Source organism: Dipodomys merriami, unplaced genomic scaffold, assembly GCF_024711535.1.
Source record: "Dipodomys merriami isolate MVZ:Mamm:240054 unplaced genomic scaffold, mDipMer1.0.p SCAF_89, whole genome shotgun sequence".
Classification (NCBI taxonomy): Eukaryota; Metazoa; Chordata; class Mammalia; order Rodentia; family Heteromyidae; genus Dipodomys; species Dipodomys merriami.
Window position 1 is genome coordinate 3459284 of NW_027206501.1, and position 27233 is coordinate 3486516.

General features: G+C 39.0%; 1 protein-coding gene across 3 annotated transcripts in view; it reads left to right on the forward strand.

The window, feature by feature from the left end:
- Kcnq5 (potassium voltage-gated channel subfamily Q member 5) overlaps nucleotides 1–27233 on the forward strand; it is a 549988-nt gene that overhangs the window by 446208 nt on the left and 76547 nt on the right. For all 3 annotated transcript variants that reach the window (XM_070012173.1, XM_070012174.1, XM_070012175.1), the window contains exons 6-7: nucleotides 14446–14556; nucleotides 21732–21827. In XM_070012173.1, coding sequence (XP_069868274.1) covers nucleotides 14446–14556; nucleotides 21732–21827 — 207 coding nt within the window. The remainder of the gene's footprint in view (nucleotides 1–14445; nucleotides 14557–21731; nucleotides 21828–27233) is intronic.

Here is a 27233-nt window from a genome sequence, read left to right on the forward strand (position 1 = left end):
AAATCAGAAGTGGAGGTATGGCTCAAGTGGAGAGTGCCAACTTTGAGGGAAAAAGCAAAGTGAAATCATGAAACCCTGAGTTGAAGCTCCAGTAACAGCACAAAAACTAAAACTAGAAATAAATAGAAATCTAAATTAATGAATGAATGACCAAATGAATGAGAATCATTTGGATGTCACAGATTATATATTCCTACTTTCAAAAGTTTCCATCCTACTTTATATTGTTATTGAAAAGCAACTTTCCAAAGAAGTCATTAGTCTCATACAGATAGAAAATAAACATGTGGTATTTTATTTAACTCATTAAAAATGTCATTATCAGTGAAGAAATCAATTCAAAATCCTTTCCAAAGAAGAAAAAATTAGAAGACCTGGAATACTGAAACACTTGTACAAATACAAGAAAACCTTCAGTGGAAAAAGCTAGTAGACCCTCCACTGGACATTCCATTTACATGTAGATGGAAAAGAATATTTGCCTGCCACATTGGCTTTCCCCTGTAATCCTAGCTACTCAGAAGGCTGAGATCTGAGGCTTGTGGTTGAAAGACTAGATAGACAAAGCCTAGAGAGTTGTAGCTCCAATTAAGCATCAAAAATCCAGAAGTGGAGATGTGGCTCAGGTGGTAGGTTGATGCAAGCCTTGAGCAAAAATGTTAAAGGAGAATGAGGGACCCTGAGTTCAAGCCCTATTACCAGCTTCCCCCGGCCCAAAAAAGTATAAAGGTTGTGAGCTATATATGACTTCAAGAATTAGAAAATAGCTCAGACGTTATAAAGATGCAGAACCCCTGAAATCCGAATCTACAACCTGGAAAGGGTTATTCGTGAACATGGCAAAGTTTTCCTTTGAAGCCAAAAAATTTCTTTGCATTGTGAAGAATTTATAAGGTAGAATGATGGAAGAGCTAATCAAGATGCATTATACACAGAGACTAACATATTGAAACCTCCTTATACAACTGTATAATTAAAACACAAGGAATTTATAAAGCAATTGTTGAAACCTGTGCCCTAATAAAAATTTCAGAGTAGTATACATAATACATATGTGTGTGTACAATGTATACTTTTCATTTATTTTTATTTTATTTCTTTAAGACATTCTAAAAGGGTACATAAAATTTAATAATTGGGTAAGAATTTTAATTCTCTTAGGTCCAGCAAAGTAAAATTCTCTTATAAATCATTAGAATTTCTTTTATTTGTGCCAATCCCAGGGCTAGAACTCAGGACCTCAGGACCTGTGCACTATTCTTGAGATGTTTTGCTCAAGGCTAGTGCTCTACCACTTGATCCATAGCTCCATTCTGTTTTTTTACTGGTTAAATTGAGATAAGAGACTCTTGGACTTCCCTTCCTGGGCTGGCTTTGAACCACAGTCCTCAAATCTCACCCTCCTGAGTAGCTAGGAATACAGGTACAAGCCACCATTGCCCAGCTTCATAAGTTATTTATTTATTTATTTATTTATTTATTTATTATTTTGGTTGGTCATGGGGCTTGAACTCTAGGCCTGGGCACTGTCTCTCAGCTCTTCAGCTCAAGGCTAGTGCTCTACCACTTAAGCCATAGCGCCACTTCCATTTTTTTTCTGCTTATGTGGTGCTGAGGAATCGAACCCAGGGCCTCAGGCATGCAAGGCAAGCACTTTACCACTGAGCCACCTTCCCAGCCTCATGTGTTTTTTGGTTTTGTTTTTTTAGTACTAGATTTTTGCCAACATAAATGTGTCATTTTCTTTCATTGTGATTCATATTTAATGATTGATTGGATGACTTGGTGCTACTGGGCCTTGAGCCACGATTCCAGTCCTGCTTTTTGCTGGTTATTTTGGAGATGGTGTCTAGCAGGCATTTCTGGCCAGGTTGGCTTTAAACTACCATCCTACTGATCTCAGCCCCTTGAGTAGCTAGGATTACAGCTATGAGTCATCAGCACTAAGCTTATTTGTTTTGTTGAGCACCAGAATTGTGTTATATTTGTTCATTACCCTACTCACCAGAAGATCATCCCGAAGACCACAAAACTGGTTAGAGGCCAAGGAAACATTCAAATTTTTTGTATTAACTTGGCCACTGGTAGCTTATGCCTGTAATCCTACTCAGGAGGCTGAAATCTAAGGCCACAATTCAAAGCCAGCCCAGGCAGGAAAGTCCAGTTAACCACCAAAAAAAAAAAAAATTAAACAGAACTTGACATATTTGGTGGTTTGTACAATAGCAATAAATGATCATCAGAATTGTCTGAGTAAATGTTTATAGGTTTGTATAGTGTCGAAGCATTGTGGGGTTTAATATCTTGGTTATTAACTTCTCTTCCCTACCTAAAAGCCATTATAGATGATTTGAAAGAAGACTAGAAACCAGAAAGAGAGCAGTCACCTGACATTCTTAAAATATCTTTCCTCTGTACAGAGCAAAGGCATGTCTCTTATTCCTGGTGGCTTTTCTTGCTAGCAGGGGGAAGGCAGTCTCTCTTCTTATTCTTGCGCTTCTCTTGGATAATTCTAGTGTATATCCATCCTGGTGCGTTCAGGTGTGCTTTGTCCTTCCATGCAGCTGTTGCTGAGCCTCAGTCTGGCATTTCATTTTCTTTCTTTCCTTGAGTTTCCCTTGTCTTTTAATTACTGATAAGAATTGCTATATTGTGTGTGAAGCAGTGTGTGGGAAATTCTTAATATATTCTCACTTAGTCACCAGCTACTTTCTTCTGCCAGAACAACACATAAAGCAGGTTTGCAAAGGTCACATCTGCGACTTCCAGAGGGGAGGCAACATATTTTCTATGATTTCCATTTTAATAGTATTGTTTTGACTGATGGTTAACCTGTGCTTAACATGTTTCCTAGTGGCCTAATTATGTTCCCATTTAAAAATTAAAAGTCTAGCCTTGAAGAGACACTAAAAAGAAAAATGGACCAATATGTCAAGCTTCTAGGAATTAAAAAAAGGATTCTTTATTCTACAGTGTGTTGATTTCATCTGACTCATTAATGAAATTGTCCATAGCCCATTCAGCAGGAATACTAAACAAGAGGGCTTAGATGTCTATTCAGTGTCCAAAGAACATACACCAGGTTTTAGTGGTTAATAAATTTAAACTAGTATGCTTGTTAAAATTTTGTTTTCTTTATGAATGACCAGACATTAATAATATGAGCATATTTTATTGTGATCATTCAATACATTGCAAATGGTGCACTATGAAAAATTTTACTCTCTCCATTATACTCCCTTTTACCCCTGCCCTTTTTTCAAGCTCTGTTAAGTTGATCTATAGATATAGACATAGTTATATAGAGATATAGAGAGATATATATCTGGACACCTGTGGCTCATACCTATAATGCTAGCTCCCCAGGAGACTAAGATCTGAGGATCTCCAGCCTTAGCAGGAAAGTGGATGAAAATCTAGTCTCCAATTAAGCATGAAGAAAAGCCTGAGTGGAGCTCTGGCTCAAGTGGTAGAGTACTAGACTCGCGCACAAAAGCTTAGGAACGGTGCCCAAGCCCTAAGTTCAAGGGACCATCCCTCCCCCCAACCCCGCCATACACACACACACACACACACACACACACACACACACACAAGTATATGTGTGTTATATATACACATACATATATACATATACACATATGTATATATATTAATCCTCTTTATCCTTCAGTACCCTTTCCATTCCCTGTTCCTCTCCCATTGATCACCCCCAAACAATTCCCTTGCACATTCATATCCTATCATCATTGTCACTATCATCATTTTAGGTTTAGGTTCCACACATGAGCAAGAACATGCAGTATGCAGAACAGGCAGTGGGCTTTTTAGACTGGTATGCATAGAACATTGTTTAGATAACTCCTAGTTATAATTTTCCATGTCCTTTAAAACTATGGAAGTGGGGCTAGGAAGGTGGCTCAGTGGTAGAGTGCTTGCTTTGCATGCATGAGGCTCTGGGTTTGATTCCTCAGCACCACATAAGCTGAAAAAAAAAGCTGGAAGTGGTGCTATGGCTCAAGTGGTAGCACGCCGGCCTTGAGCTGAAGAGCTGAGAGACAGCACCCAGGCCCAGAGTTCAGGTCTCATGACCAGACCCCCCTCAAAAAAACAAAAAAACAAAAAAAAAAACTATAGAAGTACCCAGGATAGATAAGGAAACGAGAGCACTCATAGTTGATAAGTACAAGGAAATTGTTGGTGTTAATTTCAAGTAGAGGTAAGCTCAGTGGCTCATGCCTGTAATCCTAACTATTAAGGAGATAGAGATAGGTGGATCAAATAGGGAAAAAGTTAATAAGACTCCATCTCAATCAATAAAGTCTGGGCCTGTTGGCAGGTGCCTATGATCCCAGCTAGAGAGAAGTTGTAAATTGGAAGCCTGTGGTCCAGGATACTGAGCTCCACTTGGTATTATTTTCTATTATTATTTTCCTGCATTTAAATTACTTCAGATTTATTCTGAAATAATTTAAGAATGGGTTTTCCTGAAATTATTTGTTCTTTGTTATTTACTGCTTTTCAATTATTTTTTCACCTTTTGCCTTGCTTTGAAAATAACTTAAGATTGTATTTCCCTGAGGTGATTTTTTTCTGGTAATGACCTGCTCATAAATACTAGCTTTTCTTCTTTCTATTTACTGCCAATTGTTATGATGAAGATAGTTTTGTCAGTTTAAGAAAAATTCATTCCATAGCATACATCTAGTATTTTTTTTTGTATTACTGGGGTTTAGACACATTGCCTTGCACTTGGTAGACACAGTCTTGCACGCGGCCAAACTTCCAGCCAAAATCTACTTTTTTGTGTGTGCATGTCCTTGGGCTTGGGCACTATACCTGACCTTTTTTGCTCAAAGCTAGCACACTACAATTTGAGCCATAGCTCTACTTTGGGCTTTTTGGTAGTTAATTGAACAGTCTCAGAGGTGTTCTTGTCTGGGCTGGATTCAAACCAAAATCCTGAAGTATCACATTCCTGAATAGCTACAGGTGGCAGCCACCAGCACCTGGCTGAGAATTTATATATTCCTGCTACAAATAATTCTTTTAGTAAAGGCTAGACTTGATTTCACAATCCTCCTTCTTCAGCCTCCAGAGTGCTGAGATTACAGGCCTATGTCATCAGACCTACCTCTGTCTTTTGAGAAAATAAAGAATACTTCAGCCAGAAGTGTGGGGGCACCTGGGTCTTCTCACTTACCTGCAGTGCTACTCTGCCTGCAGTAGTTCTGGAAGACATGCTAGACATTTTTTAACATTTTATTTATTAATTTTAGTACTAAATTTAAATTTTAACTTTCCCAATGGTATTATAAATATACCATCCAAAGCCAAAAATGTTGGTTGCCTATAATCCTAGCTACTGAGGAGGTAGAGATTGGGTGAATCACAGTTGGTTTGAATCCAGTTTAGGCAAAAAGATTGAGAAACCCCATATCAAACCCATCACTTGGTGTAATGATGTACCTACATCATCCCAGGTACACAAGAGTCTGAACTCAGGAAGATCATAGTTCCAGGCCATCCCAGGCAAAAACAAACAAACAAAAAACCCTAGTTGTTATCTCAAAAATAACCAGAGCAAAAAGTTCTGGATATGCAGCTGAAGTACTAGAGTACCCACTGGGCAGGCACAAAGCCCTGAGTTCAAACTCAAATGCTGAAAGAGAAAAAATAAAATGAGTTTGTCCAGCATATGTGGTCCAAGTCATTCCCTTGGAGTACTTTTACCATGCAGAGTAAAAGTCCAGTATATTGATTCATTTTTTTTAACATCGTTCATATTAGAAAAGTAAATACTTTGACTCAGGAATTCTCAAAACCTTGTTAGTACAAAAGCCAGGTGCCATGGTTCATGCCTGTACTCCTAGCAACTCAGGAGACTGCAATCTGTTGACCAGGGTTCAAAGCCAGCCAAGGTAGGAAAGTCCAGGAGACTGTTATCTCCAATTAGCCACCAATAGGCCAGAAGTGGAGCTGTGGCTCAAGTGGTAGAGCACTAAACTTGAGGAAAATAACTCAGAGACAGTGCCCAGGCCCTGAGTTCAAGCTCTGGGACTGGTAGACACACAAAGAATATTTTCATACCAAGAGAACACAATAACAGACCACACTAAGTTCTTTGCATCTTTGTCTTTGCCTCCCCCCAGTCCACATGAGCCAGATAGCATCATAACAGCTCATCTGAAATGATCAGGGTATGTCTGATTTTATCCCCAGAAACCACTGTGCTCAACTCTTGTACCCTGCCTTTTCCACAGATAGAACCAGCAGGGAATAACAGAATACAAGGCTGATGAAATCTGCAAATGAGGAACACTATTTCTTTAATGTTAAATCCCCCAAAAGAGTCTAATATTTCAAAGCAGTTGCTTTGTTTACTAGGTTTGATTCGAATGAGACTGTATTACTAGATTTAGATTTTCCAAAATCAACTCTAGTTCTGTAAGTCCAGGCAGTTCCATCACTGTGTTAACTGCGCACTGTAATTACGCCGCACCATCTGCCTCATCACTGGGAGGCGCTGGACACTCCGTGGGAGCAGCTGCAGTTACTGCAGCTACAAAAATGATGAGATACAAAGCACCAGCACATACTGCCATCCTCACACAGCAGGCCAGCAGGGTATTGCTGGCGTCTAGGAGAACTGTGAAGAGTTTTCCAGAAAACAGACTGCTATATCATCCAATTCAACTGTCCAGGTATATTTGATTTCCTAATCCTAGGCCCTGAGGATCTATCATAGATAGAAACAGCTCAGGGGGTCTCTGAAATAAGCTGCTAGTCCAGGACCTCCCCAAATTCTGGGAAAGCTGGGATCTGTAGGATCAATGTGCCCTGCCTGTTTCTTTTCTTTTTTCCTCTTCTTTTATTTTGTACTCAGCCTGGGGCTTGAACTCAGGATCTTGGCACTGTCTCTGAGCTTTTTGTGCTCAAGGCTAGCACTCTACCACTTAAGGCACAGCAGCTCCACTTCTGGCTTTTTGGTGATTAGTTGGAGATAAGAGTCTCTCCTGCCTGGGCTGCCTTCATATAGCAATTCTCAGGTTTCAACCGCCTGAGCAGGTAGTGTGTGAGCCACCCATACTCAGATGACCTCTTTTTCTGACTTTATACCAACATGAAACGAATTATTACTGGTTTCAGCCAATGAGAGGTTGAGGAGGTTTCTAGAAGGCAGAAATGGTTCATTGTTTAGCAGAAGCAATGGGAGAGAAAGCACTCTGGAGTTGCTACCTTCTCTCCAGAGAAAGATCCAACTAGTCAGACCATGGTAGCAAGCCTTCCACGTGTTGGAATCTGCGTCTGCTGTTCCCAAGGAAACAGGTTGCCACTTCAAGGGCAGCTTTCCTATCAGGGCTCATTGACCCATGGTTTTGTGGAATGCAGCTGGTCCTCACCTTAGAGGTCACCACAGAGGTCATTGTGAATTCCTGGAGAAGGTTCACATTTTATTTGTAAGTGAACCTCAGAGACATCTATTCGATTTTTCTTTTTTTTCCTCATTCATGTGCATTAATTATATAAATTAATACGTTTCATTGGGACATTTTCACACATGCATGTACATTTAATAATTTCACTCTATTATTCCTTATTATTATCCCCACCTCTTTCCCAGTAGTTTCTCCTCAACTTTGATGAGACTGTGTGTGTGTGCATGTGTGTGTGTGTCTGTGTGTGTGTGTGTGCACACATGCATTCATGCATGTGCCATTACTGGAGCTTAAACTCAGGGACTTCACATTCTTGCTTAGCATTTTTTTTTTTTAGCTCAAAGATGGTTCTTTACCACTTGAGCCACACTTCCACACTTCCAGCTTTTTACCAGTTAATTCGAGATAAGGGTCTCACTGTTTTGTCTGCCTGGACTGGCTTTAAAGAATCTCATTCTTCAGAGCTCAGTCTCCTGAGCAGTTGGGATTACAGGCATGAGCCATGACACCCTGCTTGAGGAGACTTTATCTTGTGTCCGGTGTTACTTCTGCTCATATCACAGAGACTAGTTGTCCCCTTTGTGTCCATAGAACTAAAAGGATGAACTTTGCAGGCAGGAGGCAAACTCCCACCAGCTCCCTGCCTGGGGGCTTCCCAAGGCCAGTCTGGCAGCCCTAGGTAGGGCCTTCTGCTTTCCACCAGGAAACTCACTGTTTTCTTTGAAATTGGAATGGAGGAAGTTGTTGAGGTCAGTGGTTTAGCACTAGTTATTCAAATCCCTGCCCTCAGAAATGTGGTCGACTGAGAGGCTGAATCAGTGCTGAGTGGACGCAGCCTCACTCACCTTGAAGGACTCCAGTACAGCCCTACAAGTCCACTATATTCACTGTAACACAAACACTCGCCACCCCGGGTGAAGAAAAGAGAAAGTTTGGATTCTAATGAAAGAAACCATGGTTTCTTCTCCTCTCAGTAAAACACAACTGTTGTCACTTAGCTGGGTCCCATTCTTCAGACTTAGAGAGCTCGGGGCTCACATCTGTAATCCTAGCTACTCAGGAGGCTGAGATCTGAGGATCAAAGCTCAAAGCCAGCTCAGGCAGAAAAAAAAATCCCCAAGACTCTTACCAATAATTAACCAACAAAAAGTTTAGAGTACAGATGTGGTTTGGGTGATAGAGCACTAGCCTTAAGTATAAAAAGCTAAGAGTCGGTGCCCAGGCCCTGAGATCAAGCCTCAATACCACCATTAAAATAATAATAATAATCACACTGAGCATTGTGCCAGACAGAATAATTCCAGTGTGTTATGGGAACAGAAAACCATGAAATGTGACTATTTTTACTATGACCAAACCATGAAATTCTCCTTCAGTAGACAATTATTAATAAGTTGCTATAAGCAGATTAAACTATTTTGCAGGAAGAGTATGACAAGTTGAAATTCTATATATTTAAGATTAGGAACCTATAATAAAATTGAGCCAATTTTTTTCCCTTATGGACATTCTCAAATTCTTGCCAACATCGGTGGCTCATGCTTGCAATTCTACAGCTTCAGCAGGCTGAGAGCTGAGGACCATGGTTGAAAGTCATTTCATACAGACGAATCAGAAAGGCTCTTACCATTCATTTTTTTTAACCAGCAAAATACCAGAAGTGGAGGTGGGGTTCAAGTAGGAGAGTGCCAGCCTCCAGTGAAGAAGCTAAGAGAGAGCATGAAACCCCTGTACCAGAACAAGAATAAAATAAAGTATAAATATGAATGACAATATAATTAATACAGTATATTTCCTTTCAGAGTCTCCACACTAATACTGTTAGTGACATTATATCATGTTGTCTCCTGGGTTCTACTACACATTCTCTCCCTTCCTCTCTCCTTCCCTCCCAGCAGGCTCTGACAACTCCATTCCTGACTGCTCAGAGCCCTGTCCTCTGACCCTAGACCTACAGCCTCACTCAGGACTGTATCTCTTCCCTGGGGCTTCAGGAAGTAATGAAAACTCTCCCAAGCCAGGCCCAGAGGGACAATGGCCAAGCCCTGAATTCAGGCCCCAAGACTAGCACACATACCAAAAACCAAAACCAAAAACACCATTACCACCCCCTACCCCCAGCAAACCCAAAGCACTATTCCTCTGACTTTCCTTTCCTTGTCATCCTTCAATGTCTGTGGTCCTGAGATGTCCTTCAGCCTCTTCTTCCCAGGTTTTGTGATCTATTTTCTACACAACACTTCAACGTACCTGTCCCTGGTTCCAAAACCCAAACACCATGCCTAGTTCAATCTACCTTTCTCTCAAGACTCAAACTGTCATTCTCAGTTTCTTATGAGATATTTCCACATCAGAATTGTCTTGCCATTTTGCAAGCCACAATTTACAAAATGAAACATTCACCTTTACTTGAAAACCTTCTCTTTCTTTTTTATGTTTATTTTTGTACCAGGGCCTGAGTGCCATTCCTTAGCTCTTTTGCTCAAGGCTAGTATTCTACCTCTTGAGCCACATCTTTATTTCAGGTGTTTCATTGGTAAATTTAAGATAAGAGAATATTTTTATTTCTGTATCCTTTGTCTTGCACATAACTTTATCTGATTTGCAGAAGAGAAGGGGAATCACAGAAATGGTGGGACAAAGGGTGAACCAATGCAACAATGAGACTCACTCGACACTGTATTGGAAATGAACTTTACAACTTGAGGGAGAGGGAGGTGGGAGGGGGTGAAGTGGGAGAAAATGAGGGAGGGGGTAACACTCTTCAGAAAGAAATGTACTCATTGCCTTCCTTATGTAACAGTAACCCCTTTGTACATCACCTTGGCAATAAGAAAACTGAAGTACTTTCCTGTTCAGTCTGGCTTTAAACCTCAATCCTCAGATCTCAGCCTCCTGAGTCATGAGAATTAGAAATGTGAGCCACAAGTGCCCAGCCTCCAAAATATCCTTTACTTCTTTATCGTATTTTTAATGGTGCAAGCATCTTCACACTTGAACTTTCTAAGTCATTGTTGACTTATTCTCCCTGCTTTGACCCCATTGACCCCAGATAATCAATAATGCATTTCCATCCAACATCCCAGTTATGTCTCTTTGCCCTCCATCCATACAGTCTCTTAATTGGCATTCCTACTTCTTATTTCTCCCTGTGCCAAAACACCTGATATATTAGCTGCCCAAATCACAATTTCTAAAATCACCATTCAAAGCACACTGCTTAAACAAACATTTCATCTAGGAATGTGGCTTAGTAGAGTGCTTGCCTAGCATACATGAAGCCCTGGGTTTGATTCCTCATTACCACATAAAAACCATTTCATAAGTATTTCTGGGTTGCAAAACAGGAAGCAGAATCCTTATCCCAGCACTTGAGGCTTTCATTCACCTGTTCAGTGCATCCTTACTAAGTGATTACGATATGCAAACTGCTATGCAAGGAGCCATCTATCCACAGGAGACAGTTGTAGTCTACATGAAGTTTTCTTCTTCCCAGTGGAGAAATAACAAACAAGTAAACTTGAGCAGTATATTACTCTCTCCGATATTGGTATCTTCTATAAATAAAAATGAACAGAATAAGGATTTAAGGAACAATTGACAAAGAACTACTTACATAAGATGATCCAGATTGCCTTTATTAAGTACATTTTTATTTTTAATTGACATAGTCATTATGCATATTTATGGAATATAAGCTGACATTTCTATACAGGTGTGCAATGCACAGTGATCGGAGCAGAGTAATTTGTGTATCTATCACCACAGGCTTTTATCGTTCTTTTGTGTTGGGAATATTCAAAATCTTCTTTACTATTTTGAAATACTCAACTAATGACTGGGATTACTGTCAACTATAATTATGTCAACCTTAACTTTTCTACTGTGCTATAGAACATTGGAAGATAGTCTTCCTATCCAGTTGTACTCCTGCACCCATTAACCAGGGATGGTCTTTCAATCAGGGATGGATTGTCAATCCAGGGATGGATTGAGAATTAAGTAGCTCTCTGAACAGAGACCAAGGAATAAAAACAAAAACAGCAAGTGCAAGGTTCCTGAGACAAGAGTCAAGAAAAGGGTTGGTGTGCTAATGAACAGGAAGGCAGACACAGAAGCAGAAGGAGATGGCAAATGGTAAGAGAGCAAGCTAGAAATGGGGCCAGAGACCCACTGGGGAAAGTATTTAGGACACTGGAAGCCATAGAGAGGAATGAGACCTGTTCTAAGGAATATGGGAAGCCTGTTGAATACTTCACTTTTAGGAAACCATTTTTAGAGACACTCCCTAGGGACTGTAGATATAGCTCAGCAGTAGAACTGACTAGCATGTGTGAGGTTTGGGGTTCCATCTGGAGCATTGCAAAAAGGGAAGAAAGGAAGGGAAGAAGAAGAGGAATGGAAAAGGAAGGAAGGAAGGAAGATGGAAGGTGAAGGAAAAGAAGGAAAGAGAAGGAAGGGAAGGAAAAGGAAGGGAAGGGAAAAGAAGTGAAGGAAAAGGAAAGGAAAAAGAAATTCAGTGTCCAAGCTTTAATAGATCTAGTTAACTTCCTCTTTCTCTATTTTTTTACTTGTATTATAAATTGAAAATTGTTGTTGTACATATTTATACAGTGGAATAATTAACTCAAATAATAGGGTATCCAGTACCTCAAATACTTACTTTACTTATTTTGTGATGAGAGCATTTGAAGTATACACTCAGTGATTTAGAAGAGCAGAGTCATTATTAATATCTGTCTTCATTGTACTCCCAGCTTCTTTGAGTTTGATTGTATTAGATTCTACATGCAAGGGAGAAAAATGGGTATTTGTCTTTTCATACCTGTTTATTTCAAATCATCTCATTAGATTCAGGAAAGGCATTTGACAACAATAAATTCTAAACAAATTAAATATAGAAGGAGCACAGTACAGTGGACCTCATGTATGATGGTTGCCACTAACAAAACACTAATATGAAAATGTGTGATCCTTTCCTCCAAGATCCAGGACAAAACAAGGATGGCTACCACCATGTCTGTTCAGCACAGTACTAGAAGTCCTTGCCAAAGCAATTAGACAGGTAAAGGAAAAGCATTTCAATAGGGAAGGAAGAACTAACAGGATCACTGTGGCCTGATGACTTGAACTAATAGACAGAAAACAGAGATAGATAGATAAAATAAGATAGATAGATAGATAGATAGATAGATAGATAGATAGATAGATAGATAGAGATGTGTGTAGATAGCACAATACACTGCTAGAACAAATAAAAATTCAGTCAAGTGTAGACACAAAATCAACACACACAAAAATCAATTGTGACACTAACAAGGAATTTTCTGAGAAAGAAATCATGAGGATAACCTTACTTATAATAGCTTCCAAATAAAATAAATGCTTAGAAATCAATGTAATCAAGAAAGTTAAAAAAATGTGTACAGTGAAAATTATACAACCAATCTATATCACATTTTCCTGACCCATTTGTCTTTGAGTGCATCTGGCAGATCACATACCATGGCAATGATGAATAATGCTGCAATGACCATGATTGTACTGGTGGCATATTAAGCCAGACCAAGAGAAACAAAGGCTGCATGGTTTCCCTCATTTGTAGTAGATAAAATATGTCTATAAATCTATAAGTAATACTGGGCATTGGAGGCTCATACCTGTAACCCTAGCTGCTCAGGAGGCTGAGATCTAAAGGTCCCAGTTCCAAGCCAGCCCAGGCAGGAACATTCATGAGACCCTTATCTCCAATACATTACCAAGAAAGCTGGAAGTGGAACTATGGCTCAAGTGGTAGAGTGCCAGCTTTGAGAAAAAAGAAGCTCAGGGACAGTTACCAGGCCCTGAATTGAAGCCCCAGTATTGGGGGGAAAAAATCTCTAAGTAAACACATAAGGTGGTATGCAAGTGCTTACAAATGAATTAAATGAAGTTAAATATGTTAAGTATAACTTAAGTAAGAGTTAAGTATAATTGTTATGTTATATGGCACCTCCTTTGTACAACTACTTAACAACAATTTAAAAAAACTTAATTAATAAAAGAAATTGAAGGCCTGGGAATGTAATTTAGCGGTAGAGTGCTTGCCTACTGTACACAAAGCCCTGGGTTCAATTCCTCAGCACTACATAAACAGAAAAAGCCAGAAGTGGTGCTTTGATTCAAGTAATAGAGTGCTAGCCTTGAACAAAAAGAAGCTCAGGGTCAGTGTCCAGTCCCTGAGTTCAAGCCCTAAGCCTGGCAAAAAAGTAAAAGAAGAAATTGAAGATGCCGATAATGTTCTTCAAGCCTACCATGTTTCCACATAATTTATAATTTCTAGAACCATCCCTGTGTGTTCTTGCTGCCTATGCAGCTGGCCACCTTTCCCTTCTGCTCCTTGATCATTTCTGCCTCTCAAAATATCACCCTGCCTTCATATTCCAGGTACAATGACAGTTCCCTAGTTAGGCCTCCTCATTTTCCAGGCTGGTGCCATCAGTCTGTTTCAGGAATTCCTCCAGCAGGTTAATTATTTTCTCCATCATAATCCCTGCGCCCCTTTATGCGGTGTTTTATTTGTACATTACACTCTTTTCTTACCATACCATAAATTCTCTAGGACAAGAACTATGTACCTCTCGTTTTGGTTGCACTGAAAATCATAACACGTACCTCCAACATGCCAGATCTTTGGAAAATGCTTTGCCAAAGTAATGAATGGACATTCACACAAATTGTGGTTTGGGAGGCATTCCTAAATCTATAGTGCTGTCACAGTGCATCACAGATGATTATCTGCTTACTTATGCTGTCTTTGAATATACTTAGACAAGATGGGGAACTGTTTCCTTAAACAAAGAGAAGTTCTGTTCTGCATCATGGAAAATTAAAGCTCAGTAATAAAATGCGTCATCGGGCCTTCGTGAATAATGATTTAGGGGAAATGTTGCTTTACCTTCTATTTGTAGGTCCTAAATTCCCTCTCCAATACTCAAGCTGGATGTTCTATTTGTTTTGATTTTAGATTACATTGACAACTATTGGATATGGAGACAAAACTCCGCTAACTTGGCTGGGAAGATTGCTCTCTGCAGGCTTTGCACTCCTTGGCATTTCTTTCTTTGCACTTCCTGCCGTGAGTATCTTTGCAACAATAAAGCAGCTCTAATTAGGTCGTAGAGGTTTACTGGAGTGAGCTCTCCTAAATTGGCATGCTTGGAAACACAACTGATATTATTGCCGTCTCTTTTTTCTAGTAAAATGTTGACTTTTCTAAATATATCTAACTAGAGGACTTAGAAAACACGGTCTTGAGACTTTAATAGCAGCTAATTCAGATGGCATCACCTTCTGTCATTAGACCAATTATTTTAAATGTTGGTAAAGAGTGCCAGTGGCTCATGCCTGTCACCTAGCTACTCCGCTACCTCCTAGCTGAGGTCTGAGGATCAAGAGTCAAAGCCAGCCCAGCTCAGAAAGTTCCTGAGACTTATCTCCAATTAACCAGCAAAAAGCTGGCAGAGTAAGTGTGGCTTGAGTGAAATGAAAAAGCTAAGGACAATGCTCTGAGTTCAAGACCCTGTACTGGTGTGCATGTGCATGCACGCACACGCGCGCACACACACAATGTCAGTACATATCTAAATATACCTTTATTTAAAACTGATTGCTCCAGTTTAGCTTGTCAAGTATGCTGTTGAAGAGATAGCTCTGCAGAACTGCAGGATTTTCCTCTTCAATTCTACTTGAGTGAAAAGCATATGACCTTAAGTATTTTGAAGATGTCCAGTGATTTATTTTTGTGTCACTGTCACTGACGTTTGTTGATGAGCATTTTCTGCCTCCAGAATGAGGAGTACATTGATCTTTCCCCCATGCTTCTGATTATTCTCTTCTTGATGGACAAAGCTTGTCTTTCTAAGCATGTGATTGTTTGGCTTCTTTAAAGGTAGATGATCAGAATATTACAATTTGCCTGTTCCCATGAGAATGGGGATAGCTCTTGGGAGCCCAAAGAAAGAAGTCCTGAGCAGTGGCAGCAGGTGTGCCTGAGGAAAACAATCCCAGGCTTGCTCCAAACACAAGTAATGCTATGGTACAGGCTCTGCCAAGCCAAAACCCGAAACCCGAGAGCAGCCTGCAAAGGAAGCCAGGTCAGTCATGAGGTCAGATGGGGATTTTCAACAGCACAGTTTTGAGCTCACAAGGCTAAAGACCGTCTATTGTTAATGAATTCAGAGGATATTCTCACCCTTCCCAAACACAGCAGATGACTGCAGATGGACCAGCTGGTTCTACTCCAGACCACTCAAAAATCACAGAAAAGAGCCTGAAAAGACTAGGCGCATGCACAGACATAAGACCTCCACATGAACTCTGTCGCATACTGTATTTGTGTGTGAAGGCTGCTGTAGCAAGCTGGGTTCCAAAACAATAGAAATCAACTCTCCTAGTTCTTGGAGGTTAGAGGTGTCACCAAGGCTTGTCCATTTTGAGACCCATGAGAGGAGAACTGTTCTAGGCCTCTTTCCTTGGCTTGTCAGTAGCTGCTGCTTCTTGTGTCTTCATATACTCTGTGTCTGAATTTCCTCATCTTATAAGGGTAGCAGTCATACTGGATTAGAGCCCAGCCTATTATGCTCATTTTAATATGATTTTATCTCAGCAAAGGCCTTGTCTTCAAATAAGGTCACATTCTGAGATATAGTGGATTAAGACTTCAACATATGAATAAGAGAACAGAGCTTCACCAAATAATTTTGAGAATGTTTCTTCAACAGTATGATTGAGGGTTAATTCTTAAGTCTAGACAAATTCTTTAGTAAAGAATATGATCATATAAGTCAAGAGCTTAGTATGGAGAAAACTCAATTAACATTATTTACATCCACCAGTAAGAATATAGAAGTATACATTTCCTAGTGTGAAATGGTGAAACAAAAAGAATGAAAAAAAATAAATCATTTATCTAGAATTAACTCATGGCAATCTCAACAATCTGGAACAAGGCAGAGATTCACTATGATAAGATTCCTTGCAAGAAACTCCTTTAGGAACAACAGTAAAATTCGGTCTTAGATTTTTTTTCCCCCTAAAATAATGACACAAAATACTTTTTGCTTTTGTGTTTATGTATACCTTGAGGTCACATATAAGATGAATATACAATCATATATACATTGTTCCACAGAACAACTACTTGAGACCTAATTCACAGCCCAACTTGCATTATCAGAGACAATTCTGAGAAGTTGACCTATATAGTTTCATAATTCTTTGAAAATTATAAACACTTAATGTAGGGGGAGGTTGCTAGAATCAACATAACAACAGGAAGAAATTATGGAAAGTGAACACCCAAAGAAGGACAGATAAGCATGTAACAGACAGACAGACATAAGTGTTCCAAGAATTTCACCAATTAGGGTCCGCCTACCTTTGGGAGCTGGCTACAGCCAGTCTAGCAAAATACTTCTGCCCCAGAATGAAACTCTGGCACATTACAGGGAGGTTAAATGTGTCACTGTGTTAGGTTAAAGGTTAGAGAGTTAAGTAGTCTTTCTTGGGGATGTTTCCAATCAAGTGGTAATATTTTTATAGATAAATTAAGTCACTACAGTGTTGGCAATCTGACAAATGCACTTGGGTAGAACAGAACATCTCCTAACAATGCCAAGAAAAGTGGCCTCTAGGACCCCTCTTTCTGCTGCAGCCTTACTTTGCAGCTGAGTGATGGCTTTGCCCCATGAATACCACCTTGCAGCCAACAGGACTGACTGGCTGAAATTTAGGAGAACATGTAGTCATTTGCTGAAAGGTGGAGGGGGTTGAGAGAGGCTCTTCTGTTTAGAGTTCCTCCACTCCAGAAACCTGAGGACCAAAGTTTCCAGGACTTTCTCTGCAGTCTCAGGCCCCCCATGGCAAACTCCCCCAGGGATCACTTCCTGCCCCATTCCTTTGTAGCATCCAGACAATCAGATCTTTGTCCTCTCAAGGGCACCCCTCCCCAACTGCTACAAGTAGGGCTTTACTGATTTTTTTTTTTTAAATCAGTTTTGTGACATTAACCAGGATGCACTGTACTCCTAATCTGACATGATAAACTGAAATTCCTTTCTACAGGAATTAAAGGTAATTTTTTAATTGTATAAATTTGTGGGGGGGAGAATTTTGGCTAGGTACTGGTGGTTCATATCCTGTAATTCTAGCTATTTAGGAGACTGAGACCTGAGGACTGAGTTATAAAGCCAGCCAAAGAAGAAAAGTCCAAGAGCTACATCTCCAATGGACCAGTAAAAAGCTGGAACTGGAACTATGGCTTAAGTTGTAGTGTGCCAGTCTTGAGCAAAAAAAGCTGGAGGATAGTACATGAGTTCAAACCCCAGTATTGGTGCGTGCGTGTGCGCGCATGCGCACGCGCGCGCACACACACACACACACACACACACTCACACACAATTTTTTTTGAGTTTCATAGGAATAGAATTCTTTGAAAGATCCAGTTAATCATTTCAATCAAGGACCAGTTCTCTTTGACTAACCATTCAATAAATGAGTGGATGTCACAATCTACAATCACTAACAATAGTAACAAAGATAATTATTATATAACAGAAAATATTAATAACTTTGAAAAAGTCTTTCAGCACAGGGTGAAGGTGTCCAGAAAGAAACATACTCATTACCTGACTTATATAACTGTAACCCCTCTGTATATTACCTTTATAATAATAAAAAAGTTTATTGATTAAAAATATATTTTAGGGCTGGGAAGGTGGCTCAGTGGAGCACTTGCTTTGCATGCCTGAGGCCCTGGGTTCGATTCCTCAGTACCCACATAAGCAAAAAGAAAAAAGCCGGAAGTGGCACTGTGGCTCAAGTGGTAGAGCGCTAATCTTGAGCTGAAGAACTGAGGGACAGTGCCCAGGCCCAGAGTTCAGGCCCCAAGACCGGACCCCCCCCAAAAAAATATATATATATATATTTTAAAGAATGGAAAGAATCTTTCAGCATATCTTTTTCTGTCATGTATGATGTACAAATTAAGTTCTTTTACTCTGGAACATAAGGGAGGTAAATATTTTAAAGGTTACCAAAGCAATTTGTATATGTTACACTTTTCAGCCTGTTGCTATTACTTGAAGCTCAACAATGTAATTCTTGTTATCCTAGCAAATGAGTGAAAAGAAAGCTCAATTTCTAAGAATTTTCATCTATTTGTGTCAGTATTTGAAGGGCCAAAACATGTTCAAAAATAAGTCATGTTGTTGATGTGTGTGTATGAATATGTATATATATATACATATATATACATACAATATAACAGATTTTAACAAATTTCTAGTTAGGTGCACTTCTGAGCTGTACACTAAGAAAGATGTAGAAGAAAGTTGGAATGGAGTCATAATCAGACGATAAACAGACCTGCTTAATAATGATCATCAAGTGCAGTCTGCCACAAGAGATACGTAGCAAACAGTTGCCACCTATTAATGTGTTTCTAAGCAATGACAATGGGATTTTCAGCATATTTTACTTTGATAGATGCTGAAGTTGTGCTGTATACCTGTCTTCATTTTCCAAAGGTATATTTAATGCTGAATCTCAAATCCACACAATCAGTGCACAAAAAAATGGAGGCTAGAGCACTGACTCAATGTCTGCATAATCTAAATTATATTCCATAACAGTAGGTTATATACAAAAATGCATATAGTGTATGCACTATTCATGTATACTATTATTTCCTGATATGTATCCTGACATTTTTATTCTTTCCTACATTTCATTCTTTGTGAAAAATGAAATTAAAAGAAAAATAAATCAACAAAGTTGTATACAAAAGAAAAATGTAGGAGAAGCAAACAAACAAAGTTGGTATGGATTTAGAAATGAAAAGCCATTTTTATAGTCTCCAAGTAGAGGGAAATATTATTTAAAATTATAAACCATGACCTAGAAACCAGGTTTTTTATGAAGCTTAGTTTGTGTAACCACAACCTGTCTGAGGAGATTTCTGACAGCCTGAGACACACACAATGAAAAGAGGAGATGAAGACCAGAACCTGTGATGTAATCGCTAATTTCATGGCACAGTTGTTTATCCTAATTAATAATACAGTAGGTCATTGCTCACTAATACCAAATTGTATTATTTTTATAACTGTGTTTTTTTAAACAAGATTTCATTGCTCATTGTCTGGTTATTGTCACAGAGATACTCAGAATTGAGAAATCCCAAGATAAGAAGGAAGGTTAAAGGTTATCTAGAGCTCAAAAATATCTCAGCCAAGTTGTCACCCAGCCAAGATTTAACATCTCCTAGAGATGGAAAAATACACCAGCTTTCCAGACATCCTTGCTATCCTTGAGCTACTTTAAAAATAGAAAGGAGAGGAAAGCAGCCACCCTTTACCTATGACAAATACTGACTTAGTTCTTATAAGATGCCCATCTCTAACCTGAGGGTTAGACTCCTTGAAGTTTAATAAAAAGCTAATAATTTATAGCTAGCAAGTAAAATCCACAAACTTGAAAGCATTAAAACTCCAAGCCCCATACTAATAAAGCTGAAAATACAGATAAAGCCCAGAGATGGAATTTAACAAGGCTCTGAAAACCAACCCAAAGCTAAGACAAAAAACATCTTTATTTCACAAATGTTACACCAGAACAAAGTGGGAAGAGATATGTACATTAAAGAACCAGGACTTGAGCAGATTGAGATGAAAAGCAGAATAAACTAATGTCAACAAAAGATAAAACTGTAAGATTACCAGCCCTCAAACCCAAATAGGGAAGCCCAAATCAAAAAGGAAAAGAATTATAGATTAAATGCAAGCTTAGAGCTGAGCCATAATGACCCCTGCTCTTGTCTTTATTGTATAGATAGACTAGGTTAAACGCCTCTCCTCTTCACAGTGAATGCCCATTTGTCTCATGTGGATAACGTCTGTCTTCCTTTGACTTCACTTTAGTAGGTGTAGAATTATAACATCATAGATGACTACCCCTGGGATAGATTAGAGTCTCCATTTTTTCTCCCCCATGTTATGGATGGAAATACAGCCTTGCAGATTCTCATCATAGTGATAGATTTGTTCCCACAACACCCCCAGCTCCATCCAGAATCAGAATTCATACCCTCTAAATGCTATCACTGGATGAGCGTGCTTGCCTAGCATGCAGGAAGCCCTGGGTTCAATTCCTCAGCACCACATAAGCAGAAAAAGCTGGGAGTGGCACTGTGACTCAAGTGGTAGAGTGCTAGCCTTGAGCTGAAGAGCTGAGGGACAGCGCCCAGACCTAGAGTTCAGGCCCCACGACCAACAAAAATAAATAAATAAATAAAGAGAAGGCCACACACAAATTTTAATTGTCATTTTTATTTGCAATTATGAGGCTTCTTACTATATCATGAGACAGCAAATGACAGTGCATAATTTATTTGCTAAAGAAAGAAATTGTTATATCTTGTCATATCAGAGACCTAAAATACAACATCCCAGGTAAGCACACACAGGTCATGTGCATATAGACTTGATATGCAAGAATAAAACTCCATGGAGTAAACCCTTTGAATAATTGATAGACAGTCTCACAAAATGAGTATTGGGAAGCTGAAACATCATTTGAATAGGTAGCTGGACCTTATGGGAGGGGAGTAGATAAATGGAAAAGGGAACAGGGGCACAGCAGATAGGAAAGAAAGAAGGAGTGAGTGGTCAAAATGCACTAGACACAAAATTGGACAGGTTAACTCATCATCTTCTTAAGCATTTGGAGATTTTTAAGTTTTTAATTTGTAATTAACTAAATAAAATTTTTAAAAAAGAAGCTGGGCACAAGGGCTCATACCTGAAATCCTAGCTACTCAGGAGGCTGAGATCTGAGGATGGCAATTGGAAGCCAGCTCAGGCAGGAAGTCCATGGAACTCATATCTCCAATTCACCACCAAAAAGCTGGAAGCAGAGCTGTGGCTCAAGTGGTAGAGCACTATTCTTTAGCAAAAAAAAAAATCTCAAAGGCATTGCCCAGTCCCTGAGTTCAAGCTCTAAGACTTGCACCAAAAACAAAAGTTGTTATATCTCTTGGTGATATTTTCCAGTAACTTTCCATCATCTGGTGGTATTATAATAGAGACAAATAGTATTTGTTTTAGTAAGTAACATGTTTATTATGGATAGGTCACACTATTAGTCTTTCTTACAGACTCATTTTAGAGATTTTTAAAAAAAAATATTTATACTACTCAACAGTACTTTTGAAATTTGTGGGAGTTTTTATTCTATTTTTATATTTTGTTCCAGGGTATTCTTGGCTCAGGTTTTGCATTAAAAGTCCAGGAACAGCACCGCCAGAAACACTTTGAGAAAAGAAGAAACCCAGCTGCCAACCTCATTCAGGTAAGTGCAGTGGAATATAGGTAGATGGCAACATCTGTCTCCTTAAGTGTTTGTCAGATCATTTTCCAATCTCCACACTTCATTGCTTCATAGAGCTACCGTTTTGTCATTTTCTAAACAGTGAATTCAGAACTTAACATACAATCTTGGATTGGGTAAGATACATTTTTGTTTCAGCAAACGGTCAATGCATCGTACAGATTAGTTCACCACATCGGCAAGACTACACAGAAGTTAGCAGGAATGTTGCTCCTGGAATAAGCTTTTATGTCTTATTCAGGAAGCCTTAACTAATCACTAAGTGATAGAGCAGAACAAAGCATTGTTTTCTGCATTAAAATCATGTTCTTCTAGTCATATGTATACAACAATATTGAAGAACAACTTAGTTGTTTAGAATGTCAAATCTTATTGTCTGTGGAATTGCTTTTAATGACATGTAAGGCAATAAACGAGATATCCTTCCTGTTTTGAAGGTGATGAGGTCATGGAAGACATCAATGTTTGAGAATATGAAACATAATCACATTATCTGATGCTAGTTACTAATATAGATATACTATTTAGCATTTGTCTTTTTTTCCACTAGCACATAATTTGCTTGAGCACTAAAATAAATGCTTCTCCTTTGCAATGTTTATCTTTGTGTATTTGTGTACCAATTCTGAGGCTTGAACTCAGGGCCTGAGCACTGTCCCTTAGCTTTTTTGCTCAAGGTTAGCAATCTACCACTTGAGCCAGGGCTCCACATCCAGCTTTTTTTTTTCTTCTTAGTGGTTAACTGGAGATAAGAATTTCATGGATTTTACTGCCTGGGCTTACTTTGAACCACGATGTTCATATCTGAGTCTCTCAAGTAGCTAGGATTACAGGCATAAACCACTGGTGGTCTGCTTAATTTTTAGACTAACCTCTTCCACAACTATTGACTGGCAAATGGGCCTTGGTTTATAACTTCCAAAACAAACCTCTGAAAATCTCTATTTTTTTTTTTAGTTTCCAGGCTTTGAAAGAGCAATAGAGAGAGAATAGCTTTCCTTTCTTTTTCTTTTTCTTTTATGTATTTAGCCATTTATTTATTTATTGGTGCTGGTACTGGGACTTGAATTCAGGACCTCAAGCTCTCCTTTAGCTTTTTAGTTCAAGGCTCGCAGTCTACCACTTGAATCACCTCTGGTTTCTTACTGATTAATTGGAGATAAGAGTCTTGGATCTGTCTGCTTTGCCTGGCTTTGAACTGTTATTTTCGGATCTCAGCCTCCTGAGTAGCTAGGGTTACAGGCGTGAGCCATTGGTGCTTAGATCTTTTCTTGAAGGAAAAGATCTCTAAGTAGAAGAAACTTAAGCACTGCAACAAGAGCCTGGGTCTGTAGCTCTGTGGAAGAGGACTAGTTCCTACATGCATGGTCTGGTGCTCCATTGTCAGCACTGATCCCAAACAATACTCATCTGAATGAAAGAGACTTCACACACTCTAAGACACACCCAAAATACTGGAGGCACAGAACTCACAGCCTCCCATTTCTTATCACTTAAGTGGCTCTCCATCCTTTCATTCTTCTAGAAAGTTTTTCTCTTTACTCTTCCTACCTTTAATTTCTCTTCACTCCAGAGCAATGTTTTCTAAGCCATATACTTCAATATCAGCTCTTCTTGGAGGAGCTTCTATTCATGCATCAGTTGTAAAGATGGAGACCTTCAATGCGCAGTATAGCAACCACTAGTCCCATGCTGTTATATAAATATAAACTAATTAGAATTGAAATTTTAGTTTCTTTATGGTACTAAACGTTTCTCAAGTTTTCAATAGCTTCCCATTGCTATTGGCTACTTTACTGCACAAGGCAAAGAGTAAGAATAAAGCCCAATTTTTCTAAAACTCTAAATTACTTAAAGCAATCACCAACTGAGAATGAAAATAAATCCCCTTTTCTATAGTAAATCATTAGAGCAAAGGCATTTATATGTATGCAATCAAAGTAAGACAAGTCTCCCATCACCAATAACTCATAAAACGTAAATATGACACTGAACACTTTTGTTTGGGGCGTAGAGTTTTATTTCATGGAACTGGGTTACGTAAAATACTGTGATCAGTGATTGAACTTGTAAAAACGTAGCTAACAGCAAAGCAAAATCATGAATTCTATTTAGAATCCCAAAGTATGCATTGTATTTAGCAAAAGAAAATTGCAAATATTCTTTTTTTTTATTGTGAAAATACCGTATAGAGGGGTTACAATTACATGGGCAAGATAATGAGTACATTTCTTATCAAGCATTGTTGCCTTCTCCTTTGTTTCCCCTTCCAATCCCTTCCCATCTCCCACCCCCCCTCTCCCAGCCAAAGTTGTAAAGTTTGTTTTTCGACATAACGACTTATACATGTCACTGTTGCAATGGGTCCACATGTATCCCTATTTAAACAATTTGTTTTTTTCCCTTCCCCTCCACAAATTATACCAACATCAAATACAGTGAAAGCAGGGATTATACAGTGGGGGACACATGAAGAAATGCTCAACATCTCTAGCCATAAAAGAAATGCAAATCAAAACAACATTGAGATACCACCTCACCCCAGTTAGAATGGCTATAATCAAGAATTCTAGTAACAACAGATACTGGAAGGGATGTGGACAGAAGGGAACCCTACTGCATTGTTGGTGGGAGTGTAAACTTGTTCAACCACTTTGGAAAGTATTATGGAGGTTCCTCAAAAGACTCCACATAGAACTCCCCTATGACCCAGCAATCCCACTTTTGGGCATTTACCCAAATGATCACAAACAAGACCATACTAAAGCTACCAGCACAACTCTGTTTATTGCAGCATTATTTACCATAGCTAAGATATGAACCAACCCAGATGCCCCTCAGTAGATGAATGGATCAAGAAAATGTGGTATATATACACAATGGAATTCTATGCCTTCATCAGAAAGAATGATTTTGCCCCATTTGTTAGGACATGGAAAGACTTGGAAATATTCTTGAATACCTTTAAAATCTAATTGTGGAACATAATTTTAATCAATTAAAGTTGAAGTTACACTGAGGGTATGGCTCAAGTGGCAGAGGCCTGCCTAACAAGCACAAAAGCCTGAGTGTAAAACCCAGTGCTACCAAAAGAGGGAAGAAAATCAAACGTATTCATTTGAAAAGCCACTTCTCCCATATTCAAATGTAATTTACTTCTTATATACAGTAATAATAATATAACTATTAATTTATTCATTGCTTGTTCTTTATGTAGTCTTTGGACAGAGTTCAAGGCTTCAGGCCTTGATTATATGGTGTTCATTTGCTGATTCATTTGTTTTCTTTCCCAATAAACCTGAGCTAGTTTGCTGAACATACAAAGCAAGACCCAAAGCAATCTCATTTGCTTTAAAACAAAGCCACTTTCTTCCTACCAGGGCAAGTGAGATGGCCAAATTGCTCAGCATTTGTTTGGTGAGATAACTAAATTAGCCAGCATTCCAAAGTTTTGGGGGGAAGCTTTAAACTCCAGAGTTTGCAGTAAAGTTAGCTATGTCAATATCCTTGCAAGATTCATTTAAATTACCTTTTCATTTCAAGTGGAGCCGTGTGGGAAAAGAAACCAGCTCTCAGTAGCATTTGGAAAACCAGCCCAAATGTCACAACTTCTATGTACTCATGAAGTACTTTTTTTTCCTAAGTGCTTCCCATATATTCTGTCATTCAGTCCTCCAGATAAGCTGAGAAGGTGCTAGGACTAAAATCCATGTCGTCTAAATCCAAATCCATCTCTCATTTCAACACAAAGTACTGTATCCTCCTACAATCCTAGCTACTTAGGAGGCTTTGTTGTTCAAAGCCTGGACAGGAAAGTCCCACAGACTCTTGTCTCTATTAACCACCAAAAACCTGGAAGTGGAGCTTTGGCTCAAATGGTTGTGTGAAAAAAAAGCCGAGTTCAGGCCTGAGTAACAGTATAAAAACAAAAAACAAACAAACAAAAAGTAAAACAAAAGGGGCTGAGAAGGTGACTCAGTAGTAGAGTACTTGCCTTCCATGCATGAGGCCCTGGGTTCGATTCCTCAGCACCACATAAGCAAAAAAGAAAAAAGCCGGAAGTGGCGCTGTGGCTCAAGTGGTAGAGTGCTAAACCTTGAGCTGAAGAGCTGAGGGACAGCACCCAGGCCCAGAGTTCAGGCCCCATGACCAGACCCCCAAAAAAAAGTAAAAAAAAAAAAAACGTTCTGGGTCTGAAACTAACTCTGGAGACACTGAATCATTAAGGATGGAGCCATAATGCTTTACTAGAAAATTAAGTGAAAGTTTGTGAAATCAACCCTCATTGGCTTACTTCCCTTCAAGAGGAGATCAGTAAAAGTTAGTTTGAGGAAGCTATCTGGAACAAAATAATAAAATTGTGTATTGAAACTTTGGCTTCCTACAAAAAAAATTAGATCTTATCTAGTCACCCTAGAGTGAGGCTGTTTGTCTATGAATCCAAACTACTTATGCAGATACATCCTCTTTACTGCTTCAATCCTTCATAAGAATAGATGAAGAAGCCAGTGCTGGTAGCTCATGACTACAGTTCTAGCTACTCAGGAGGTTGAAATATGACAATCAAGTTTGCAGTGAGCATAGCAGAAAAGTTCATGAAACTCTTATCTGCAATTAACTAGCCAGAAATTGAAAGTAAATATGTGGCCCAAGTGGCATAACACCATCATTGAGTGAAAAAAAAAGCCAAGTAAGAGTGTGAGGCCCTAAATTCAAGCCCCAGTACTGGTACAAAAAAAAAAAAAAAGAATAGATGAATAGAAAAAAAATCCTAACAGACTGGGACATGGCTTAAGTAGTAGATTGTTCAGAAGGTCATGAGTTCCATCCCCAGTACTGAAAAAATTTTTACATGTGGAAAAGCTAACAATGGCGAGAAATAGAATAAAAATAAAGTTGTAAAATAATCTCCCAGAAAACTCAATAAAAAGAAAAACAAAGATGAAGCTGGGCATTGGTGGCTCATAACTGTAATCCTCACTACTCAAGAAATCTGAGGATCACAGTTCAAAGCTAGCCTGAGCAGGAAAGCCCATGAAACTCTTTATCTCCAATTAAACACCAAAAAGCCAGGAGTGGAACTGTGGCTCAAGTGGTGGAGCACTAACCTGGAGCATAAAATCTTAAGAGACAGTAGCACCCAGTCCCTGAGTTCAAGCCCCTGGACCAGCGCACACACACACACACACACACACACACACACACACACACACACACACACACACACACACACACACACACACACACAAAGAATAATAATAAAGATGTGTAATAATAAAAAGAAAAAGATAAAAAAATTGAAGGATCCTTTTGGAAGATACAAGATCAATAATAGATGTTGCTCAAATAGAGTATAAGGAAACTAAG